Below are 16463 nucleotides of genomic sequence, written 5' to 3' on the forward strand. Positions count from 1 at the left end.
ATGCCCTTTTAATAATGTCCAATTAATATATAGTTAATCCCAGATTTTAAACCTCTTGCCACTAAGCTTGATCAATATAATGTCAATTGTGTATGTCATAGTCGCTGTCATTGTTAATGTTGTCCTGCATGTCCGGTCATTACTGGCTGGCATGGCCTGGAGTCTTTGTATATTTCTTATTCGATGAATAAAGAATGATTTACGTGGGTTTTAAAAATATCCAATTTTAAGCCCTATTCAGACCGAAGGGGCTTTTCAGGCCCAACTTTAATCTCAGATAGCGCCTGAACGGCTTGCTCTAGAAGCATCAAATTTGGTGACCTTTCCTAAAATGTATCTGGGAAAAAATTCATATTAGTTTGATACTAGTGATTTATTGTTTTTTTGTGTTGCCATGGCAACGGGTTTCTGACAGGCAGTTTTTTAAATATCAGTAATTTTGGTGAAAACATAAAAAATTTCTAAGTTTTATATCAAATTACTCTTCCTTTCTGACATTAATAACATCTTACATAATTAAAGATAAGTTAAATTATCTAATATTCATAAAATATGCTAATTTGATGACGTCATTGGTCAAAATACAATATGGGGGACCATATTATTAGCTCTGACGTCATATGACATAATTACACCAAAGTTGTTAAAATTTAATTCTATTACTACACCATTCTATGAAAATTCGGTAGCCATTCGATAAGTGCATAAAAACATATGAAAATAGAAATAAGGTTATGTATAAGAACGCCAGTGTATACATTACGATCGAAAGCTGGCTGGGGTCCGCGCAGACCCCAAAAGAAAATCAGATATAATTTTTTTCATAAATGGGGGAAACAGAGTTTTCTGCACTGTATTGAGAGACAACTTTGTGGGTGACAATGACCTAAAATTTCAGAAAAAAATCTTTAGAAACAAAAAAAGATATTACAGAATATATAGTGCTGGGGTCCGCGCGGACCCCAGGTGTACTGTTTAGGGTTAACGATGATAACATCTGCTCCCCTTCTTCTGCCTCTATGGGTTGATGATGTTGCTAAGTAACAGCGTCAATGCAAAAGCGACACCTATTTGATACATATACCATTGCAGCTTCTAGGATAATACATTATATATATATATATATGTGTATATGTTAAATGGTGACTTGAAAGGTAACAATTCCAAAGCAAATTCCTAATGTTTACCTTCACGTCTCTCCTAACAAACTATACTGCAGCTCTGTTTATTTTGCTCTGTTTAGTATTTCTTTTACAAAGAAATTATCCAGAAGAAAAACATATGCAGCAAACTGTACATCAACTAATGATAATATTCAACATTCAAAATATGTTGGCAATATAAATGATTCATTTTCCGTGTTCATAAATGCATTCACAAAGCAGTAATACAACCTGCAGATATTTTGATGAAGGTTGGGCATCCAGGTAACCAATATTCATAGGAAAATTCAAAGCCAAACAATACTCATAGTAAAATTCAAACTCTACTACTAGATAAAGCGTGTAAAGCTCTCTAGTACATTGGCCCGTGCCCTGCCAAAACCTAAAGGACAGTAACAGTTCCTATGGTGTTGTCTAACCATAGGAACTAACCTATGTACTTAACATATCAATGACCTTATGGACATTTGTCATGTTTAACCGTTTTTTTCCAGCTGCTCACATATGCCTTATCGAGTTCTGTTAGTTCATTAGTGACACTGAAGAAGAGTGGTGGATGTCAATCGAAACGTCCGTAATTTTTCCAGTAGTAGAGTTTGAATTTTCCTATTTGCGACCTGTATACAGAACAGACTTCTGTAAAAGTAAGCCATTAGACATAATGCACAATTTCTTCTGTTGTTGGAGGCTTCAACTTTTCTTCTTCAGCATCACTGGAGTTGTCCTCAATTATAGCCGGGGTTTCATTTTTCTGTGCATTCGTTGTCACTGGCAGCTCGGAGTCGGTGGAACTGTCAAATTGGTATCCATAATTACTGCACCCGGTGGGTTGGGAGGATTCCACTTGTAAATGGTCGTGATCTTCACTTTCCAAGAGGGTGTCTTGCTGCGTGGCCTTGCAGTTGTTAACTTGGACATCATTATCAGAGTCCACATCCTTCTCTATTAGTACGGAACTGGATTCTGCATTTGAGGACGCGAGTGAGTCGACTTCAACACGATCTTCGCTGATGTAGACGTCTGCAGTGACGTGGAGTTGCGTACCCATCCGGCCCGACTTTGGGACGTCGTACGCGGTTTCAAGAGCTTCTGCTGCCTCATTCGGACCCCCCACTGGGGAGCCGGAACCGGGTTTTATATAACCCTCGGCCATGGTTTCTACCACAGCGTCCAGCTCCTCGTAAAGCTCCTCAAACTCCGGGCGATCGTCTTCCTCCCATTGCCAGCACCGCAGCATCATGTCGTACCTATTGGTTTTATTGTGTAAGTCATCGGTGATTGACAATGTTACAAGATTTTAAATGGAGTAGACCAAAGACACAGGATTTTTGTCACCACCATTATGCATGAAAAAAAGAGTAACTATTCAACATTATTTAGTGCACTACTCTTCTAGTAAGGAACACGATGATCTCTATCTTAATCAAATATATAATTTGTGTCCATGAGCTTTATGTTTACCATTTGTCTTTAAATTGGTTTTTGTCTTTTTTCACATCTCATTACTGTCACTGTTATATGTGGAGAGGGCCTCTGGAAACCACCATGTGTATCAGTGAAAAAACAAATGAAATCAAAAAGAATTCTCTTTTACGTACAGCTCTTGTTTGAGGCCAGGCGGGCTTGGTTCGCGGTACCCTGTGCGGAGTTCCTCCAGGAGCGTGCGTTCCAGAACCGGATAGGGCACGTTCCCTAGCGTAGCGATCTCGTACAGCACCACACCGAAGGACCAACTGGGCGTGAAAATTAGATTTGATCATGGATTATGCAAAGCAAAATGTATAATGGGCAGCATGATAGGAATCTACCTTTATCATGCGGATGTCCACTAGCAAAATTTAAAGTGTGTAATAATTCTGCTAAAGCTGACAGGAGATAACATACAGCATAGGGCTAGTTATATCTACCTACTTCAAACACTCACTGCTGGTTCTAAAATGCTTTCAACATATCAAGAGTATCTAGCTAGATCTGTGCAAATGTATTCGATTCTAAAATCACAAAGCAATACTTCTTCTTCTGCAATTGATAGCATGCAAGGAAGATTATCTTTGTAACGCTTCAATACAGTTTCTGTAATGGCTTTATGGTTTTCATGTATCAGAATTTATACTGAGACAATTTTTTGCATAGTTTTGCTGCCAGATTATATATTTACAGTAGGAACCTAAAATGTACATGGGAAAGACAAAACCCAAAGCAGTAGCTGCACTCACACGTCACTCTTGCTGGTGTACCGGCCCTCTCGCATCAGCCTTTCCGGTGCCATCCACCTCAGGGGGATCTTCTGCTCCGCGTCCTGCCGCTGGTAGCCTCGCTCGTAGATGTCTGTTGTCAGGCCGAAGTCTGCGATCTTCACCACCAGGTTCTCTCCTACGAGCACGTTCCGGGCAGCCAGGTCGCCGTGCACGTAACCAGCCTGGGAAATGTACGTCTGTTTCGAGAGAGAAAGTAAAAAAAAACATGCAATTCAAAAAGTTCAAAATGAAGGTGAATATGGTCAGCAAACATAAACAAATAAACCTGGATGTTCATGTTTAAAGTTAGAACTTTTGATCCAACACAAAATAGTTATCTCACCTAGAGCTTTCGACCAGTCACGCTAGTTTTCTCGTATAAACATCGTGCAACAATTGTACAAGGTAATTGGCATCTATTGCTATATAAAGAAAGGGCGGGACATTAACGCTATTATCATATAGCTTCCACGATAGCCTATCCAAACTGATGCAGTAAGTGACACGATGTACAATTTACCCGTTGCACATGCAGAATAGAACATAGTTCCATCTGGAGTCACCTGAGGTCACTAGGTAGAGTTCACGTTCTATGTCTTCTATCTGGGTCACAGTCAGGGAACAGGTGTTCTTATGGGAGTCACCCGAGGTCATTGGAACACTACTGAAGTTATTTTTGGATTTTTTAGAACTAGAGCCGTGTTCTATTGGGTCACCTGAGGTCATATGCGGGTGATTATAGGGTTGTTTAATGTATGGATTGGGATGAATAAGTACCCGATTTTGACTCCATTTGTGACATTACGGCGTCATAAGGAATGTGGAATGGAGCCTTCTGATTGGTCAACGTCACCCGGCTATATGATAAGCAATAATCTTCCTTGTAAAGTGTGTTTTATAGGACGAGATTGTGTTTTTCAGTCCGTGATAGAATTCGGAGCATTTAGACATTTAATATGTGCATTTTATTAGCTCATTCTGTTTACAAGACTGTGTCTTATAAATACAGTATACATGCGTGTGTTCTCAGTGAAAATATAGTGTGTAGATGTCTGCTTACCATTCCATTTGCTATCTGCCGTGCTACCTGGTAGATCTTCATCTCGTCGAAGTCATACATGCTGTCTTGGAGCCTCTCACCCAACTATAGATTTACATGAAAAGAGTCAGCATGAAAATAAGTTCGCTTCATCAAAAGGTATTACAATGGCTGACATGCCCCCCCCCCCAAAGGGACATTTAATGTTCAGACACTAACTTTTGGTAACTTCGAAATAGCAAATTATTGCTTGAGTTTTGCATAGCAAGAAAAACATTAAAATACATTAAGTAAAATACACCAGCAGCTTCTAGATCTATCGAGCCATACTTGAAAGGATTAAATGGTTAGCTGATCACAACACGAATGTGGCACATAACATTACAAGTAGTTTTTTAAACTTTAGTTGCAGATTTGTATGAGATTCAGATTACAATTATTCATCAAACATAAACATGAACAAAATAGGGACAGCATCTTTCTGATAGTTTAACCATAATTACTGGCAGAATAAGACGAAATTTAAAGATATCTACATTTAAGTTACGCGACTATAAAAGGGAGGTATATACAAGTACCTTCCTGCACTTGAGTAGGAAGTTCTTGAGGTCCCCATACGGCATGTACTCCGTCACCAGGTAGGGAGGGTGAGACAGCGTACAGCAGCCCACCAGACCGAGCAGGTTGATGTGCTGCCTCAGGGTGATGGTGGTGTCGACCTCTTGTATAAAATTTTGTATCTCCTCTTCTCCCGCGTTCTCTGCAAAAAACAAAAACCTTTCACTGTTGATACAGTTACTGAAGCTTAACCGGTGCAATTGCACAGGGGGTAGATTGCGTGTTTTGCATTTGGGCCAGATCACACCAAAGACTAACTTTCTCTGCTTACGTGCTGTGTACCATGCTTTCAGACATTAAACATGGGGCAAAATAAATAAACGAAGCTCGTAGCGTTAATGAAGATAGAGTATTATCATAATAACCAGCTGGCGTTGACTTACCACGGACAGTTTTGGCCACCACTGTTTGTTCCGTGAGAAGGCCATCAACAGCTCTCTTTAAAGTTGCAAGGAAGACGATACCGAAGGCACCTCTGCCGATTTCTTCATTCAGTCGCAGGTCAGTCGGGTTTACCTCGTACTCCCGGAACTGTGGTCGAGCCGGCACAGGCGGGGCAGGTGGGGGTGATGGTCCGTGCAAATCTGTAGATAATTATGGGAACAAAGTAGTGAAACAACATCATGAGTGTCTTAAATAGGGCTCATGGTGTAATACAACAGTATTCATCATCATAATACACACTTTTTCTGTCTTATTGAATACAAAACATATGCATTTGTATCAACGACATACTTACAGAATAGATAAAGTCATGGACGCTTTTAGCAACGCAGCTTCTAATTAATACGTGCTTCGAATTCCTCTTTGTAAAACATACATGTAACATGACTATTTACTCATTAATTTTTGCGCATTGGTACCGAAAAATAGAATGGCAAAACTGCAAGTATGCCATGATATCACATACCTAGAATATCGGGATGAAAGTCAAACTCTTCTAATTCAAGGTCGTCGCTTTGTCTCTTTCTGCCTCGCCGGTATCCCAGAATTCCTGCTACTACTCCCAGTACAAGTAGTACCACAGATGGCACAACACCAATCATCACCGCGTGCAAGGTGGACAGTCCCACTGTTTCAGCTTCTGGAAATGCTGTACATGAATGTGAATATTCATGTGTTTAAAGTTAAACCATTTTGTTCCAACACAAAGAATTTATTAATATCCTCACCTAGAACTTTTGACGAGTCACTCTGGTCTTCCTCAGTAAACTGACCCAGTGAGATTTGCCACGTGGCGTCTCTTAATTGTGACGTCAACACTGGGTCAAAGGTATCCTATAAACAAGTCACACCTTAGAAAAGTCACGTGAGAAAGTCTCACTTGGTTAGTCTATTAAAGAAGATCAGAGTGACTAGTCAAAAGCTCTAGGTGAGAGGATTTCTTTGTGTTGGATCATATGTTTTGACTTTTTACTTTAGACATGGAACTAGTAGTAATTATGGAAAAGATACCCGCTATGTGGCGTCAGGTGGCGTACTGGAAGATCATCCGACTGTAAACCAGGAGACCCGGGTTTGATTTCGAGTCGTACCGGGGGCATGTCTGGACATGCGCCCCGACGTTGTGCCCTTGGGAAAGGCACTTTACACGACTTTCCTCAATCCACCCATGTGTGAATGGGTACCTAACTTCGGTTGGGGAAAGTCGTGTTGAGGTCACCTTTGGCGCCGAATGGCAGCCGCACAGACCCTTGCGGCAGTTCCACAAAAATGTGGAACAAATATGTATCATGTGTATTATGTGTATTATTATGTGTATTATTACCGTTTGTATTATCTGATTGTAAACCCTGCATCAATTCAGCACTATAAGGCTGCGATTGCATGGGTGATGTTTGGCCAATAAACCATTTGTTGTATTTCTATGTTATGGAGGCTCAAAGAAACAATTTAAATTCGTTGTAACAGTTTGTCAAAAATTTAGAACTATATTTCACTTTGGAAAAATCTGAAAAGTAGACGAGAGTTTCAAAGAAAATAAGCTTAAGGAAACCACCCACGGACGCATGAAGGCTGCGTGCCGCTCCAGGTCTGGTCTGACTGGCAAGTTCGTTCTTCATCGCCGCTGATCTCGTATCCAGCGTCACAGTGATACGTAACGACGTCCCCATAAGAAATACCGCCGCTGATGTTGCCGTTAGAAGGTGCCATCAGTTGTTGGCAGAGTTTTCCTGTAACACACAAAAACGACGTCAGGGCAATGAACATATTTCATTGGACAATGATGATAGCAACAAAGTTTTACTAGAACATGTATATTAATTTCCCTGACAAGAGACTTGTAGATATTTTTGTCACCAACTTTTGACGAATCACTCTGGTCTTCCTCAGTAAACTGACCCAGTGAGATTTGCCACGTGGCGTCTCTTAATTGTGACGTCAACACTAGGTCAAAGGTATCCTATAAACAAGTCACACCTTAGAAAAGCCACGTGACAAAGTCTCACTTGGTTAGTCTATTAAAGAAGATCAGAGTGACTGGTCAAAAGCTCTAGGTGAGAGGATTTCTTTGTGTTGGATCATATGTTTTGACTTTTTACATGAAACTACTTTAGACAGGGAATTAGTAGTAATTATGGAAAAGATACCCGCTATTTCTATGTTAGGGAGGCTCAAATACACAATTTAAATTCGTTGTAACAGTTCGTCAAAAATTTAGAACTATATTTCACTTTGGAAAAATCTGAAAAGTAGACGAAAGTTTCAAGGAAAACAAGAGTTCCACGATTTCATACCTTCGCCAAATGAGGTTAACCCTTGCGGTTGATGAATAATACAGTTTTAATCATTGATTTTGCAAATATAGCCTCATTTGCATGGATTTTATCAGTTGATCATGTTCTCCACCCAATGACAGCCTTATTTTTACAAAAAAAAAGGCTTTTAGCACCTCATGAATTATGCAAATGAGGTCATGATTTGGGTAAATTATGTTTATTCAAGTTCGCCTTCACTTAACTTCCAAATGTGGCAAGTATGAAAATCCCAGCAGTTACAACTATGAAATTATAAGAATTACCCTAATTCTGCAAATTAGGGCTTCATTTACATAATATAGAAGAACTTTATTGCACGACAATTGTACAGGGTACATTGTATGGCAAATAAGTAACAATAGGTAGTAAAACTTAACAAACTTATATATATCCTCAGATGTTTTTTTTCGTTCTCAATTACATGTCACAAGTATTTCATAGTCCTATTAGAGCACTGCTAGGTCCCCTCAGCCAATAGGGATCCTGGATTTTTAGTGATTATATCCACATAGTAGCATACTTGTGAGTTAGTGCACCTCTCTCCCTTGGGGTAGAGGTGCACTAACTAACCAGCCACCCTCTTCTCAGCCAACCAGTGAGCTGGAATTGGTCCCTCTCTAGGGACAGAGGTACTCTAACTAACCAAATAAATTACACTATGTTGGACCCGCCCATTGTTATTTTCATGGAAACAACAACTGGCCAATGGCAGTGTCCAGCTTTCTGCCCTGGGGAATCAGAGGAGACTGACCGGCTCATCACCACACATGGTTTGACTCTTCTTGGAGTTGTTTGGCTGTCCATCTGGGCTGATTAACGACCTAGCGGTCGTTAATCAGCCCAGATGGACAACCAAACAACTCCTCGAAACAAGACAAAAAGTGACACTAAACAAAGATTTATAAAGCACAATCAAGTTCTAGTGGATGGAGTTGATCAACTTCGGGGACCTAGAAGTGCTCTAAGTTAGATAGAGCACAGTTTGAGGCTGAATACTCGGATTTAGAACTGCCCGCCCAACCTCGGGGATTTCATGTCACCCTCGGCCTCCGGCCTCGGGAGACATGAAATCCCCTTGGTGGGCGGGGCAGTTCTAAATCCTCATAGTCAGCCTCAAACCGTGCTCTATCTATTACTTATCGAACAAAGTAGATTGATAGAATGTCCTCATTAATTATGCAATTTACACCTGATTTGCATAATTGTCATCTGATTGTGTTAAGCATCACTTCAGCTACCTACATACCAAAAATCACGACAATCCGTCCATTGGTTCTTGAGTTATTCTTCTTCAAACGTATTTCAACTAATGCTCCTGCAGTTCCACAACAAGCCACTAGGGGGCCCAAACTCATGCCACTTCTCCCTACCCAAGAGCTATCTACCACAAAAAATTGGTGACCCCAGCATGTTTAGATCATGAGAAGTCAAAACCGGAAGTTCTTCTGCAGTACCTAGGAAGCCACCAGGGGGCCAAAATCTAATCATTTCTAGCTCTTATAAAGACCTACCCACCTACCAAGTTTCATGACAATGCATATTTAAGCTTCTTGAGTTATGCTGTTCACAGACAAACAGACGGGTAAACGCTACTGAAAACATAACCTTCTTGGCGAAGGTAATAAACTTAAGGAAACCACGCACGGACACATGAAGGCTGCGTGCCGCTCCAAGTCTGGTCTGACTGGCAAGTTCGTTCTTCATCGCCGCTGATCTCGTATCCAGCGTCACAGTAATACGTAACGACGTCCCCATAAGAACTGCCGCCGCTGATGTTGCCGTTAGAAGGTGCCATCAGTTGTTGGCAGAGTTTTCCTGCAATACATTAAAACGACGTCAGGGCAATGAACATATTTCATTGGACAATGATAATAACAACAAAGCGTTACTAGAACATAGTATATTAATTTCCATGACAAGAGACTTGTAGATATTTTTGTCGCCAGCATTGCGTTATCTAAAAAAGGAGCTGGGCATAGTTAAAACGTATTGTACTGTATATTGTAAACTGATTATTAATCCAAATAGACAATTACAATATATATGTACCATAGTGTTAAAAGCTATCACCTACCAGAGCACTTTGGCTGTTCACCGGACCAGCTCTGGTTGGTCTGGCAAGTTCTGTTTTTCAGGACCGATCAGTTCGTAGCCTTCATTACAGGAAAAGGTGACTGTGTCTCCGTGGAGTTGGCCTTCTGTCCTGTTGCCGTTGGTTGGAACGGTAGCTCTGGACAGGCTAATTGTAAAGATAACACAAGATATATAGTACCTCTAGGTAGGAAATGGTACAATTACTACGAGAGAAAGCCGGTTCTTCCTAGCAGTTATAGAAAAGGTGCTAAGGGGACCAAGCTTAAACGACTTTTTGCGAGAAGACAAAAAAATTCATGACCCAAGCATGTCCAGATCAAGAGATATCAGAAGACACACACACACACACACACAAACGCGCGCGCGCACACACACACACACACACACACACACACACACATACACACACATAGTGACACACACACACACATACATGTACACACACGCACACAAACTCACACACACACACACGCACTCACACACACACACACACACAGATACATACATACATACATACATACACACACGCACACACATACATGCACATACACACACGCGCGCGCGCGCTCACGCACAGACAAACGCTACCGAAAACATAACCTCAATGGCGAATGTATGATATACGACACGTACCAACACAGCTGGCAGTAACTGACCAGACGACATGCAACTGGCTTCCGTCCCACAGTTCCCACGGTGACCTGATCTGGTCAGGTGTCATGGCGCAGTTCCGGACAAAAGCGGAGCCTCTGCTTAACCCGGTCGTGCGACTTACCAACCACATTAGCTCGTATTCGTTGAAGTCGAGAGAGAATCGACTGTCTTTGTCACTAACGTAGATAGGTCTGCCGCTACTGGTGTGGTCTGTTCTGGTGAATTCCCAGGTCGTCGTGTTGTAGATCGTCACGAGGGAGGGTAGGAAGTCGGCATCTCCGTGCAGACGGACCCTCGCACAGTTTGTAGCGCCCCCTACCGATTGTAAAACTACCACGTCAGCCGGGACGTCATCTGAAACGAATAAGGATAAAGATGCAGACTCTATGTGGCCGCGATTGTAAGCTCAAAAGGAATATTACAAAAAAGGGTCTATATGTGACTGGTTTATTCTTGCAAAGACATAATACAGCAAATTGAAAGATTTTTTGTGCAGCCTAGAGGCTGAATTAAGCAGCTTTTACAATTACTAGTGTACACACAAATAAAAATGTATTGCTCTGCATATACGTAACATCGCTTATGCACTAGACTAGTACAGATTTTATGCTAAAATTTACAACAATTACATTGACATAACTGACATAACAGCAGTCACAAATTGAATATAGAAACAGGAAGATATTACAATGTAGCCCCTGACCAAATTTTGCCCATTTTGCCCACAGAAAATCGAAGATGAATTTCATTTTATAATGGAATGCTCTAGATATGATGTACTACGTGATAAGCTATTCAAATTTCTCACTTCAAATACGACAGATTTCAATAGACTTGTTGCTACAGATAGATTTGATTATATATTTAAATGCTATAGCCCACACAATGCAAGAATAGGGAGATACATAAAAGACTGTTTTGCTATTAGAAAGAATACTGATTTGCTGTCACATGTACCCATAAATAACTCCGCCTGATTGAAAAGCCTGAGCTAACTTTTAACCCTCAAACACCCGACCTTTTTTTGTGACGGTAATGACCGAACGGGGTCCAAATGGTCCCCATTTTGTTTCTTTCAAATTTTATTCTTTTTTTGCATTCTTTCAGTGATCTTTGTACATATATTAGTTAAACATACCAAGGGGTATAATTTGGCATGATTAAGTGCAAAATATTACAACTCATTATCATAATTTATGCAAAAAGAAGGATGAGGCCTGCAGGCATGAACATGGGGTTAACCTTTGACCTCATATTATGGTCAAATGTAATAACCTCTAAAACCTGATGAAATGACTCCTGAGGTTACTTGGCAAACTGCATAATATGAAAGCAATAATGCTTCCTTNCACACACACACACACACACACACACACATACACACACATAGTGACACACACACACACACATACATGTACACACACGCACACAAACTCACACACGCACTCACACATACACACACACACACACACAGATACATACATACATACATACATACACACACGCACACACATACATGCACATACACACACGCGCGCGCGCGCTCACGCACAGACAAACGCTACCGAAAACATAACCTCAATGGCGAATGTATGATATACGACACGTACCAACACAGCTGGCAGTAACTGACCAGACGACATGCAACTGGCTTCCGTCCCACAGTTCCCACGGTGACCTGATCTGGTCAGGTGTCATGGCGCAGTTCCGGACAAAAGCGGAGTCTCTGCTTAAGCCGGTCGTGCGTCTTACCAACCACATTAGCTCGTATTCGTTGAAGTCGAGAAAGAATCGACTGTCTGTGTCACTAACGTAGATAGGTCTGCCGCTTCTGGTGTGGTCTGTTCTGGTGAATTCCCAGGTCGTCGTGTTGTAGATCGTCACGAGGGAGGGTAGGAAGTCGGCATCTCCGTGCAGACGGACCCTCGCACAGTTTGTAGCGCCCCCTACCGATTGTAAAACTACCACGTCAGCCGGGACGTCATCTGAAACGAATAAGGATAAAGATGCAGACTCTATGTGGCCGCGATTGTAAGCTCAAAAGGAATATTACAAAAAAGGGTCTATATGTGACTGGTTTATTCTTGCAAAGACATAATACAGCAAATTGAAAGATTTTTTGTGCAGCCTAGAGGCTGAATTAAGCAGCTTTTACAATTACTAGTGTACACACAAATAAAAATGTATTGCTCTGCATATACGTAACATCGCTTATGCACTAGACTAGTACAGATTTTATGTTAAAATTTACAACAATTACATTGACATAACTTAACAATGATAGGATATTGTTACATATTATACAGAAAGATGAAACGTATATGTGCTTATAGGGTTATCAGAATATTTAGCATATCATATATTCATATATTCGAATTCTAGGCAACCAGGTTTTAAAATGAAAAGAAATTGATATCTTACGGTTTGATCGTAACAATCTATTTTGGAACAACCTTACCATTTCGTCCTTTAATGTTTCTTTATTTTATGAAAAAAGCTAAACTTTACATAGTAACACATATTATCATGTAAAAGATATTCTTAATTATCAGGGCCTTGGGCACATATGGATGAAACCGGATCGTTATCAAGTTGATTATATAGTCCACCAACTTAGCCAGCGGCTACATGACTCTCACATACAAGACTGGTTTAGTTGCATTAGAAATAATTCAGAACTATCATATCTTGAAAAATCAAAAAAAATGTTATGAACAAGAAAAATACCTTTATGATATAGAAAATTTTGAAATCCGTAAAGCAATAACACAGCTAAGAATCAGCAGTCACAAATTGAATATAGAAACAGGAAGATATTACAATGTAGCCCCTGACCATTTTGCCCACAGAAAATCGAAGATGAATTTCATTTTATAATGGAATGCTCTAGATATGATGTACTACGTGATAAGCTATTCAAATTTCTCACTTCAAATACGACAGATTTCAATAGACTTGTTGCTACAGATAGATTTGATTATATATTTAAATGCTATAGCCCACACAATGCAAGAATAGGGAGATACATAAAAGACTGTTTTGCTATTAGAAAGAATACTGATTTGCTGTCACATGTACCCATAAATAACTCCGCCTGATTGAAAAGCCTGAGCTAACTTTTAACCCTCAAACACCCGAACTTTTTTTGTGACGGTAATGACCGAACGGGGTCCAAATGGACCCCATTTTGTTTCTTTCAAATTTTATTCTTTTTTTGCATTCTTTCAGTGATCTTTGTACATATATTAGTTAAACATACCAAGAGGTATAATTTGGCATGATTAAGTGCAAAATATTACAACTCATTATCATAATTTATGCAAAAAGAAGGAGNCAAGAAAAATACCTTTATGATATAGAAAATTTTGAAATCCGTAAAGCAATAACACAGCTAAGAATCAGCAGTCACAAATTGAATATAGAAACAGGAAGATATTACAATGTAGCCCCTGACCATTTTGCCCACAGAAAATCGAAGATGAATTTCATTTTATAATGGAATGCTCTAGATATGATGTACTACGTGATAAGCTATTCAAATTTCTCACTTCAAATACGACAGATTTCAATAGACTTGTTGCTACAGATAGATTTGATTATATATTTAAATGCTATAGCCCACACAATGCAAGAATAGGGAGATACATAAAAGACTGTTTTGCTATTAGAAAGAATACTGATTTGCTGTCACATGTACCCATAAATAACTCCGCCTGATTGAAAAGCCTAAGCTAACTTTTAACCCTCAAACACCCGACCTTTTTTTGTGACGGTAATGACCGAACGGGGTCCAAATGGTCCCCATTTTGTTTCTTTCAAATTTTTATTCTTTTTTTTGCATTCTTTCAGTGATCTTTGTACATATATTAGTTAAACATACCAAGGGGTATAATTTGGCATGATTAAGTGCAAAATATTACAACTCATTATCATAATTTATGCAAAAAGAAGGATGAGGCCTGCAGGCATGAACATGGGGTTAACCTTTGACCTCATATTATGGTCAAATGTAATAACCTCTAAAACCTGATGAAATGACTCCTGAGGTTACTTGGCAAACTGCATAATATGAAAGCAATAATGCTTCCTTAAAGACATTTTGAGGACATAGACAAACCATTTTGTGTGTAGGAAGGGGGAAATATGGCTGGGGTCCGTTTGGACCCCAGACGTCTTACATCAGACTTCCCGTTGTTATTCTTACAAATTTGTGCCGATCTCCAAAAAACATTTAAGAGAAGTTGAAGAAGAGGTTTATCGACAAAGTCACGGGAGGAATTTTTTTTGGATCAAAAATGTTCAAATAGCACATAAAAATATACGCCTGGGGTCCAAATGGACCCCGTTCGGGTGTTTGAGGGTTAACCCTCATTCTTTCATTCTATATATAAGTTATTAAGTTTGTTAAGTTTTACTACCTATTGTTACTTATTTGCCATGCAATGTACCCTGTACAGTTGTCGTGCAATAAAGTTCTTCTTCTATTAAATGTTGGGGATCAGACTTTGTCGGATCCATTTGCATGTGGTCATCAAATATAGTAGGTTTTACGAACCAGAGCAAGCGATTTTCACATCCGGGTTCTCTATCCACTGCCCCTGGCGGTCCCACAGAAGGAACGTCCCGTTCCACAGACGGAACGTCCCGTTGATCTGGTCAGCGTAGAGGGCGGAGTCCCTGACGCGCACGTAACTGCTGTAGAACTGCGGTCCCACGCACCACTCCATGGTAGGCTTGTGGTAATACAGGTAGTTGCAGTTGACGCTGCTGTAGTACACGGGCCGGTCACCGTAGGTGTGTCCCGTCATGGTGTAGGACGTCATCCTAGAGGCCTGCAGAGTGTCGGAGCCGCCATATAGGACAACCGTAGGGCATCCTAACATAGATAGATAGTAGCCAAATAAGTGACGTGACATGTACAGGTTAATAAATTGTTTTTAAAAATCGCCAGATCTCGGAATGTTATTTCCTCACTGGTTAATTTGGCATTTTACTTTTCCATCGTTTTGTCACAAAGAAATTTAGAAAGAGTTGTAGTTGTACTGAATATTGATACCTGGGTACAAAAGGGTTATGGATATGATTTATGGACCTTACGGATGACGTCATCATATTTTCTTTCTCAGAGCTCTTAGACAGATTGCCATAACCCTGGAGAATGTAAGGAGGGAATCCGCAGGAACGGAGACATCATGGCAGCCCATTCAGTTTGTAAGAGGAGGGCAGAGGCCGAAGGAAGCAGCACCAAGAAGCAAGCCGAGGAAAGTGGAAGCTTCTGGTAGACTTGGACAGACAACTTTGCTTCCCAGAAGACATATGTGAGACATCCTTAAGACCCGACCTTGTCATGTGGTCAGCAGACCAGAAGTCAGTGGTCATAGTGGAACTGACCATACCTTGGGAGGAGAACATTCAAAGTGCCCATGAGAGGAAGAAGCTGAAGTATGAGGAGTTAGCTCAGCAGTGCAGACAGAACGGTTGGAGGACCAACCTCTACCCAGTGGAGGTGGGCGTTCGTGGCTTTGCAGGGACCTCCCTGATGCGCTTGTGCAGAGACTTTCAGATTAGGGGGAAAGCCCAGTCCCAGTTTGTTCGATCAGTGGCAGAAGAAGTGGAGAAGAGCAGTTTCTCCATCTGGATTAGAAGGAAGACCAGACGTTGGAAGAGCAGAGACGACTGTGTTGGAGGCAGGGCGGAGACGTCCACCCGCCGACCAGAGGCGTATCAGATATAAGGGACGAAACGCCCGTGACAGCCGGGATCTGACTGAAGATCCAGCACAGTCTTAGGAAATGACAATGATCTACCCATCACTGCAGCAAACTCCACTGTAGCACTGTTTGCAGATGATTCTAAATGCTACAGAGAGATTTGTAACGCTGTAGATTGTCAAAAATTG

The 16463-nt window shown here is 40.7% G+C and overlaps 1 protein-coding gene across 2 annotated transcripts in view; it reads right to left on the minus strand.

Moving 5' to 3' along the window:
• Positions 1–1784: 1784 nt before the first annotated feature.
• LOC109467608 (fibroblast growth factor receptor-like) overlaps positions 1785–16463 on the minus strand; it is a 26438-nt gene continuing 11759 nt past the window's right edge. The window contains exons 1-11 of one of the 2 annotated variants that reach the window (XM_019765624.1): positions 10544–10916; positions 9891–10055; positions 9461–9631; positions 7061–7231; positions 5968–6150; positions 5441–5641; positions 5018–5199; positions 4461–4544; positions 3380–3597; positions 2762–2896; positions 1785–2410 (exon numbers count right to left, since the gene is read on the minus strand). In XM_019765624.1, coding sequence (XP_019621183.1) covers positions 1816–2410; positions 2762–2896; positions 3380–3597; positions 4461–4544; positions 5018–5199; positions 5441–5641; positions 5968–6150; positions 7061–7231; positions 9461–9611 — 1920 coding nt within the window. In that variant the 5' untranslated portion in view covers positions 9612–9631; positions 9891–10055; positions 10544–10916 and the 3' untranslated portion in view covers positions 1785–1815. Of the gene's footprint in view, positions 2411–2761; positions 2897–3379; positions 3598–4460; positions 4545–5017; positions 5200–5440; positions 5642–5967; positions 6151–7060; positions 7232–9460; positions 9632–9890; positions 10056–10543; positions 10917–12174; positions 12550–15119; positions 15441–16463 lie in introns of those variants that run through there. The other variant, XR_002140093.1, reaches the window with a different exon arrangement.

Source organism: Branchiostoma belcheri, unplaced genomic scaffold (genome assembly GCF_001625305.1).
Source record: "Branchiostoma belcheri isolate BF01 breed outbred unplaced genomic scaffold, Haploidv18h27 scaffold183, whole genome shotgun sequence".
Classification (NCBI taxonomy): domain Eukaryota; kingdom Metazoa; phylum Chordata; class Leptocardii; order Amphioxiformes; family Branchiostomatidae; genus Branchiostoma; species Branchiostoma belcheri.